This window comes from Fundulus heteroclitus, unplaced genomic scaffold, assembly GCF_011125445.2.
Source record: "Fundulus heteroclitus isolate FHET01 unplaced genomic scaffold, MU-UCD_Fhet_4.1 scaffold_80, whole genome shotgun sequence".
Classification (NCBI taxonomy): domain Eukaryota; kingdom Metazoa; phylum Chordata; class Actinopteri; order Cyprinodontiformes; family Fundulidae; genus Fundulus; species Fundulus heteroclitus.
In genome coordinates, this window is record NW_023397252.1 from 262,720 (window position 1) to 272,705 (window position 9,986).

Below are 9,986 nucleotides of genomic sequence, written 5' to 3' on the forward strand. Positions count from 1 at the left end.
AAACCAACTAAGAGTTGCGCTGCTTACCATTAGGCAGGGCGGACCTAACCGGGAAGAAGTAGCGTCAGGAGAACTCTATGTGACTACTCTGATGGAGATAGGTGGCTAGTGGCTGAGGGCGGCAGATGTAGCTGGTGAGGAATCCGAGATGACCTCATCGGCAGCGGTTGACAGATGGATTGACCAGAGTGAGCACAGAACCAACAGAACCCGGGAAAGGGGATCTCAGCCCTCGCTGGGTAATTTCCAGGAAGTATGAGGGGAGCGCCAGAGCAAAATCTGAGCCGACAGGTCTGCTGGTCTGTTTCTTCGGACGAGGCGTCAAGACAGGTGAGTGCATCCAAGCACCAAAATCTGGAGCACAGAGAGGTACAAAAATTACTCAAAAAGATGAGCAACAAAAAACTCACAAGCTGGTTTCCGAGAGTTGGGACAGAGGCCACGTCGTACCACGACTGGTTAAGGCTCCGGCGTCTTCCATCTGCCAGTGCTCTGCTTAAGAAGCCAGAGGAAGCCGCCTGCAACGAGCTGCAGGTGTGGACCACGCCTCCTCAGCCAACTAGGCACACCTGCGGAGTAGAGTTAGCAGCCAACACAGAGAATCCTGACATATATATTATATAGAAAAAGACGCTGAATATGTAAAATCTTCTTACTTGAACAGCGTCACATTGATGTCATTGAACACTGGAGGACTGACAGCAGTCCTGACAGCAGGTTTTTCATATTTAATGAAAATATGAAAAACCTGCATACAAACAATATATTATCACTTTTAATTTAGCCTTATTTTAACCAGAATACTTCCACTAAATAAAGAAACAGGTCCAACAGTGGTTAGATACAACAGGAGATAGTGAGTTTGTCCTGCAGTTGGTGGGTTGCTGGTTCAATCCCCCACTCCAACCATGTCATTCATTGTGTCTTTGGGCAAGACACCTCTCCCACCCTTGTGGCACTGATATATGGCAGCCTTGCCTCTGTAAGTCTGACCCAGGTCATCTGTGGCTACTCCTAAAGCTCACCACCATCAGGGTGTGAAGGACTTATGGTAAAGTGCTTTGGGGCCATCAGACTAGTTAAAGCGCTGCACAATTACTGATTACCATTTTACCAAACTAGAATTTGCTGATAAAAAATCTATATTTTAGGCATATGGTACAGTTTCTAACCTTGCAATATGATTAAATATATTTTTCTAGTCTTAATGAGTTTGTTCTATTGGTGTGGGATGACGGAGGTGATGCAGAAACATGAAAATTAAGTGAAGATAATTTGAAACCATTAATATTCAAAGGAACCTGACCTGAATCACTTTGAAAATTATTTATGTGAAAACACAGTCATTATAAAAACAAGCAAGAACAAAACCTAACCCCTGTAAGAAAGATCTGTTTTTTGTGTCGATTTTGAAATGTGTGCATTGTTTATTATTTATAAATTAGTATGAACAATTGTGAGTAAGTAAAACAATGAAATGTCTGATTAGTATGCTATAAAACTTTGTATGCATTCATAAAGTAATTTTTTCCAAAAGTCCCTGCTGGAGTCATTCAGAGCATTTCCATAGAGAGGCACTTTGCATCAGCAGCACCATGCTCCAGTGCTCTGGGAGAGTTTATAGTCCTGAGAGTTGAACACTGGAGGACTGACAGCTGTCCTTCATGACAACAGAAGACACAGAAATCCTCCTCATCAAAAACATGACTTTGATCTGCGTCCTCATCTGGACTCTCCTCTGCTGCTGCTTCACAGGTAAAGTCCAGAGGATCAAACTCCTCTCCTCTATCAACATCTGTCCCTCTGAAATGAAGCCCACAAAACCATCAAGCTGCTTTATGTTTTTGTCTCTGTGTCCTCAGAGTCCAGAGGTCAGGTCACAGTGACTCAGCCTGCAGCAGTGACAGCTGATCTGGGAGGATCTGCCACCATCATCTGTAGGACCAGTCAGAATGTTCATGTTTCCAGCAACTACCACCTTTTAGCCTGGTACCAACAGAAAGATGGACAAACTCCTAAGCTGCTCATTTATCTTGCCAGCACTCGAGCATCAGGGACTCCAAGTCGTTTTACAGGCAGTGGATCAAACTCTGACTTCACTCTGACCATCAGTGGAGTTCAGGCTGAAGATGCTGCAGTTTATTACTGTCAGAGTGTTCACTATATTAGCAGCCAGTATGTGTTCACACAGTGAAAAACAGTCGTACAAAAACCTCCCTCAGTCAGACTGAACTGAAACTGCAGCTGAATGTCACAGCAGACTCTGACACAGCTCATTAATCACAGACACACACAGAGTAACAATCATTTTATGGAGATAGTTTTTCCTCACATGAATAGTTTACATTGAAATGTATTGCTGATTTTGAGGAAGCTTTGAAGTTAACTCATAGGTTTGAATATTTTAATATATGCCTACTTGGAAAAACTTTGTTGTGGAAGATAACATTTGACCTGCATTGATCAGCATTTAGGTACGCATTATAGCAAACATTAACAACCAGATGAAGATTTAGTTGTCATGGCTGAACACATATCTTAAGGTTCTGATTGTAGTTTCTTTAAACAGTGATATAATTGTTTTAGCCTATATTTCTTGTCAAGACACAACATGGCTTTAACAGAAACTAAAGTTAAAAACTTTATCTGAGCCAGATAATGGACATTAAACATCTTGTTTGAACAGAGAGTGAATTAAACTCTAGCTGCTCATTATTTGGCCAATAGAATTTAAGTTCATGTGGAAGAAAACATTGTTAACAACCTGATGAAGATTTATCTCTCTTGGCTGAACTCATATCCTAAGGTTCTGGTTGGAGTTTATTTAAACAGTGAAACAATTGTTTTGGCCCCAATTCACCTCACAACACAATATAGCTTCAAAAGAAATGATAAAAAATGTATATGAGCCGGATGTTGGCTCATATACTCTCTAGTTGCTCATTATGTGTCCAACAGCAGAGTTTCAGGGACTCTAAATGGTTTCATAGGCAGTAGATCAAAGTCTGACTTCACTCTGACCATCAATAAAGTTCAGGCTGAAGATTCTGTCAGAGCCACTGTTATGGAATTCTAAACAAAACAACTGGACTTGTTTTCCGTAGTAGAAGACGTTTCGCTTCCTCTCCAGGAAGCTTTCTCAATTCAAAAAGGTCTGGAGTAATGTGGAGTAACAAACTTTATACCACTGCCCAAACAAAGGCCTTGCAATGGCTTAGATAACATGCAAATTAAACCAAAACAGGTCCACCCCTTAGTAATGGGCGGTCGTTGAAGTCATTAAGCCAGCAGATTGGACCGAAACTGGTCCACTCCTCTGTAACGGGGAGTCGTTAGGGTTGTTATTGGCTTGGCTTAAAGGAACAATGTAAGAATTTACACCACAGCTATAGGATTAATTCACGCCAACCATCACCTTAACTCTCACCCTCATTCTGGTGATCAAAACATTGTTCCTGTTCATGTTTTTAGGTTCCATCAGCAGAGTTCAGGCTGAAGATGCTGGAGTTTATTACTGTCAACATGATGAGAACATCCCGTTCATACAAAAACTCAGAGCTGCAGAGGAACTGATCCACAGCTGCACTGAAAAAAAAACTGCAATAGAAACCATATCTGACTGAATGTTATTCAGTCATTGGGTGCCACTAGGTTGGAGGGATGGTCTCGTATCGTAGGTTTATCAAGGCCTTTTCATGATGAATGATTGCTGGCTGATGTTCTTTGCTGCTTTGATCTCTTTGGTCAGTGTGTTTCTGGCCTGGTTTAGGTTTTGAGGACTCGGTTCCCACTTCTGAAGTTCTTCCATTTGGTCTGACGAAGCTGCTTAAGTTTTGCTGTGTACCAGGGTTTTATAAATATTCCACTTTATGTGCTAAAGGTTTTAGTCTGCACATACATGTCATCACAAAGATGTCTTGGTGTCAGTTGGTTTGTCCAGGTCAGTGGCTGCATTCTAAAAAATATGTTTAAGATAAGATAAGATAAGATAAGATAGTCTTTATTGATCTCACAATGGAGAAATTCATTCGTCACATCGGCTCATACAAGAAGGTGGAGAGTACGGAAGGAGCATTCAGTTATATACAGTGAATCTTCATATATACAATGTATCAAAAAGAATACCAAAAGAATACAAAAAAGGAAAAGGAATGGGCATATGATGTCTTATTTACATTCTTAGTGGTCTATATATATATATATATATATATATATATATATATATATATATATATATATATATATATATATATATATAAATAAACATATCTATATACTTAAATATATACATATATCTATGCGCCTACATACATACGTACCTACACGTATATATGTGCATATACATTGTATACATTTGCACATACATACATACATGTGTACTGACTTATGTTCAGGAGCTTATGGCAGCAGAAGAAGAACTACTATTGCACGGGTTGTGGCCCAGTGTATTAATTAGATTATTGCACATTAGTTATTGCACATTACTTATTACTTACTTTGTCATTAAAGTCAAAGCAGGCCTGTCAGTGCAGGTCTGACATAGCAGGCCTGTAATTCTGTCTTTTCACGTTCTTTACAACAGGTTAAATGTCACCCTCAAAATGCCAAAAACACCTACATATACACAGATTCAGTTAGATTCTGTTCTCAAACCCTTTGGAGCAGAGGCAAAAGCTCAGTGTCTTTGAAAGGTAACACTTAATCTTTTTCCCCTATGTCTGAACTGTCCTGAACCACGTTTTCACTTTTCTTACCTCTGTGCTTTACAAAGAGTTCCCTTTATGAACTGTTCTGGACACAGTTGATGATATACAGCTACATGTCATTACCAAATGCTTTATCATATGTAGAAGGATTTTCAACAATGGAAATGAGCATGTTTATATGACCTGACCAGATTCCCTTTTCTGAGGTGAAAAACACATTCGGCACAGTTTTGGCCAATTTGGATAAGTTGTGCCAAGATCACAGGTCTACTTGGCACACTGCCCCCTAAAACCTTTGTGGAACAAACATGCTTCAGCTGATTCAGTCCAGAATTGCTTGATCTGTAACATCTGAGGCTTCTCCTACATTTTCAAAAGGGTTTATATGGTATTTTTTATTGTTTTTTATTTATAAAAAAACATTTACCATATTGTTACCATGTCTAATGCATTCCGCTTCTGTGGGGATTTAAATTTCAACCCCCAGAAGTGAAAAGTAGAAAGTAATATACCTGTCCTTTTGAAAAGTAAAGGCTGAGGTTTGCTATGTTAAAGTCAAAAGGGACAATAATAAGGGAATCTGGATTTTTTTTTGTTTCACATTAGTTATTTGGTTGGCCAGGTGTAACACTTCATCAACACTGGCCTGAGGTGGAATGTAAACAGCGACTGGCAAAAACCAGTAAAACTCATGCACGGAATAAAAGGGTTTATAGCTAATGAGTAATGTCTCTGAGTAAGGGATGATTGATTGATTGATTGATTGATGATTGATGCATGATTGTTTTCATCATTGTGACGTCTGTACACAAGCCTTCATATATGTAGAGACAGAGTCCACTTCCTTGTGTTTTACCTGTGAGCTCCGTTATGCAGTCCGCCCAGAAAAGACTTTGTAAAAATCCACATATATTAAAATATTTAATAAAGTCCCATAAAAATATACACATATTAATGCACTGTCCCAGCCGATTTAAAGTTCTGATACCAATTAATTATTTTCAATACCTTAATATCTCTGCAGGAAATAATTTGACTGTGTTAATTCTGCAAAACATAATTGATCTGTGCTGTAAATTCATCTCGACTTACGATGACACAGTTTGTGCTTGACAGTAGCATATATCAGTATTATGACTGAGATCCAGAAATCATAAAACTTTGTCTTAACTAGAACCAAAAGGATATTCTAAGCTGTTGAAATGCCCTTGTTTGAAAATGTCCAGCGCAAAGGTTCTAGTAAAGCAATAAAGTAAAACCACAATTATTTTTTTGTCAGTTTTATTTCAATCATCAAGTTGTACATGAACAGATATACACTTATGGAAGAAAAACTGAGATAAACAATCGAAGAGCAAAAACAGAGCAGTAGCAGAAAAAGACCAGCAAACTCCCAGTGAATGAGCTCAGGACTGGGAACACTGGTCTCTGGTCAGCGTCTGTGTGACTGCAGGCTGGGAGCCCTTGGAGGCCTCACAGGTCACAGAGCCCACCTTCCTCCACTGGTCTGCAGGGAGCCTCAGGGTGCTGCTCCAGCTGTAGAGGCCGTCCTTCTGCAGCACCACTCGGCTCTTGTTTTCTTCCCAGGTGAAGCTGCTGCTGTCGTCCACCTTCCAGGACAGACTCCAGTCTGAGGGGAAGCCCTTGTTGGCCAGACACATGAGGGTGGCCTTCCCCTGCTGCAGCTCCTCACTGGAGGGGGGCAGCACTGTCAGGGTGGGACGGGCATCACCTAGGAGACACCAATCAGGTTAGAGGACAGGAACTACAATCTAACAACAGTCATTTCAACTCTTGTCCTGTTAGAGTTGATTTTCTCCATAAAGAAGTTTCTGACAGATGTCTTTCTGCTCTAACAGCCACTCAGCTCACGCTCTGTTTCACTTCCCTTTCAAAATTGTTCATGCATATACGCTCAGGAAGACTCAGAATACAGTTTTAACTAAAATATATCAGTACTGAAATGTAGAACCAATATATTATGTTTTATCCTGATATTCAAAATAACATTATCATTTCCTATAAACAGGGAATAAATGTTTTTATACAGTTCTATTTATCACTTAGTAAAACTTCAAACAAATTTAAACTGTTCAGAAGCTCTGATTATCAGAAGTTCTCTCATGTCTTTCATCAATACTTTGAGATTATGCTTAAAAAGAAATCGGTAACAAAATGTATGTTCTTTGCTGACTGACCCTTATTGTCTTAACAACTAGTCTTCGAATTGTTGACATTTTACTTCCAGTGTTGCTTTATACTTTAACCCCTGTTTTGTGGTCTTATTTAAAACACAGTATACGAAAATAATAAAAACAAAGATATCGTTCCTACTTTCAGAACTATAACTAAAAAACATCCAAACATACACCGAGGCTGATTCCACGACCCAAAGTCCTCCACAGACATAAAAACTGATTGAGCTGCTGAACAGAAACTTTTGACTGCCGAAAGACACAGATTTCATACATTTTCACACTAAACTGAACCTTCAGCCTCAGATTATCCACTAAAATTATTACAATTTAGTCTCATCCTTTATCAAATTGAGATACTCTAAAGAGACAATTATTACTGAATACAAGCTTTTACTGTGACTTACTTCCAACATCCAATCTGGTTCCTCCACCAAAAGTCAACCACAGTGATACAAACTCATTGAGCCGCCGTACAAAAACCTCTGACTGTAGAGAGACACGGCTCACTCGCTTTCGTTAAAACAAACTTCATAAATCTGCTGCCTGTGTAAGATCTTTTAAATCTAGATGTAAACTAGTCACAATAATAATAATAATAATAATAATAATAATAATAATAATAATAACAATAATAATAATTGATGCATTAATTTACAGCATATAGAATTATAAATAACTTTATTTCCTTAAAAAAGTTATTATAACTAAGCAGTTAGTCTAAGGAAAAGAGTTTAGATTAATAACTTAATAAATCCCTCTGGTAAACTACTATTTAATTCAATGCAGCCTCAGGGTTTGGTCACAAGCCTGGATAAATGCAGAGAGTTGCATCAGGAAGGACATCCGGTGTAAAACTTTTGCCAGATTTACCTTGTAAGACAATAACATGATCTCCATACTGGATTGATTGCGAACAGGGTGAACAATGACCGCTAATGATGCTGGTGGAAATTGGCCTACAGTTGGTCAGCAAGGAAGAAGATAAAGAAGAGGAGGAGAAGAAGAAAGACAACAGACTGTGACTGAGAGTAGGGAATTAAATGGAGTTCTCCTACATGGTGATATAATTAGGGAACATCAGAAAGTAGGTTGGACAGTCATCCATTGGTGTGGCTGCAGGCTTTTGGCATGCTAAGGTGAGTGAAACCTCATCAGGGCACACAGAGCGTCTACATAAATGATTAACTCATTTATATTTGTGTAATAGTGGAATAATGCTGGTGTACAATATTATGCAGTTTCATATACAGAATGTGCAATTTACGTGGTATCTCAGAGCTGATTTTTATTGGGTATTATTACTCATTCATTCTTGGTTGCTTGGTTTAGCTAGTGGTCAAATTGCTTTTCTATAAAATCAAAAGGTGTGGAAAGGCATTGCTGGGGCTAAGCCAGTGGATCTTTATATGCCTTTAAATATATTGGAGGTTTCCAAAGAATTGTTTAATAAGTCAAATCTAGAATTGCAAAACACAATTAAAACAAATTAAAACTTTGGGGTGATATATGCTCTTGAAATTGTGTAATATATCTGCAAATTGAATTTATAGAAAAGTAAAGTAACATTACCACAAAAACTAAATATTGAAACAATTTGAAATATAGTCAGTGGAAAGACGTTAAAAGTGGAGATTGGGCCTCATAAATCGTTCAAAACAGTTTCAAAAAGAAATACGAAAAACATTTTCTATAAATCATTAATTGTTTTTTGCACAAAAACAGAATATTCTGACTGAAAGAGCAACTGCAACTTAAAGATCCCAGTTCCTACAGGAATCACTACAGAGCATTTCCATAGAGAGGCACTTTGCATCAGCAGCACCATGCTCCAGTGCTCTGGGAGAGTTTATAGTCCTGAGAGTTGAACACTGGAGGACTGACAGCTGTCCTTCATCACAACAGAAGACACAGAAATCCTCCTCATCAAAAACATGACTTTGATCTGCGTCCTCATCTGGACTCTCCTCTGCTGCTGCTTCACAGGTAAAGTCCAGAGGATCAAACTCCTCTCCTCTATCAACATCTGTCCCTCTGAAATGAAGCCCACAAAACCATCAAGCTGCTTTATGTTTTTGTCTCTGTGTCCTCAGAGTCCAGAGGTCAGGTCACAGTGACTCAGCCTGCAGCAGTGACAGCTGATCTGGGAGGATCTGCCAAGATCACCTGTAGGATCAGTCAGAATGTTTATGTTGATTCTCATGGCCACCGCTTAGCCTGGTATCAACAGAAAGATGGACAAACTCCTAAGCTGCTTATTTATTTTGCCAGCACTCGAGCATCAGGGACTCCAAGTCGTTTTACAGGCAGTGGATCAAACTCTGACTTCACTCTGACCATCAGTGGAGTTCAGGCTGAAGATGCTGCAGTTTACTACTGTCAGAGTCTTCATTACATCAACAGCCAGTATGTGTTCACACAGTGAAAAACAGTCATACAAAAACCTCCCTCAGTCAGACTGAACAGAAACTGAACTGCATCTGCAGAGAGTGATTCTGTTCAGTGAACAGAAAAAAAGATTAGGTACAATTAATGGACTTCAAATTCAGGTGAACTTGTGTTACAGAAACATACGAAGATGCTGTTTAAAATTATAAATATATATTATGCTAACTACATTTTGAAAACCTTTGTGAATATTTAGAGTTGACAGACTTTTGGTAACTTAACAATGACATAAACCTTGGACTTTTATGACCTCTGCCTCACAGGTGTTTAAAACTGATTTTACAAGAGCAGCACTATATGGATATCACAGTCAACATAATAAATAAATGAACCACGCTAAAAACATTCATGTAACAGTATGAGAGTGAACTGAAAACAAGGAAGAATCATGTAAGGATTAAACGTGATAAGTTTAGTTCATCAGTACCGGGTAACTACCCATCAGCTCCTGATTCATTCTTCTTTGATTCACTAATTAAAGCAAAACTAAACTGTAGTCCCCTCATAATGCTGGGCTGTGTGTTACCCACTAAGCACTGGTTCACTACCAGTTAGTTCATGATTAGTTCCTAAGGCGTTTCTCAGTAGTTAATTAAATAGTGTGTACCTTATTGTGAAGTGTTACCAACACGCATGC

At 38.9% G+C, this 9,986-nt stretch overlaps 3 gene segments (V, D, J or C); 2 read left to right on the forward strand and 1 right to left on the reverse strand.

Annotated features, from left to right (window-relative positions):
* Positions 1–1,703: 1,703 nt before the first annotated feature.
* Positions 1,704–2,194, forward strand: LOC118562040. The segment is given in 2 exon segments: positions 1,704–1,755; positions 1,863–2,194. Coding segments are annotated over 2 exon segments (384 nt in total).
* A 3,839-nt stretch (positions 2,195–6,033) lies between these two features.
* Positions 6,034–7,342, reverse strand: LOC118562076 (the record flags this gene model as incomplete). The annotated part of the segment is given in 2 exon segments: positions 6,034–6,438; positions 7,309–7,342. Coding segments are annotated over 2 exon segments (360 nt in total), but the record flags the coding sequence as incomplete, so codon positions are not given.
* Positions 7,343–8,835: 1,493 nt separating this feature from the next.
* LOC105922797 lies at positions 8,836–9,326 on the forward strand. The segment is given in 2 exon segments: positions 8,836–8,887; positions 8,995–9,326. Coding segments are annotated over 2 exon segments (384 nt in total).
* Positions 9,327–9,986: the final 660 nt, after the last annotated feature.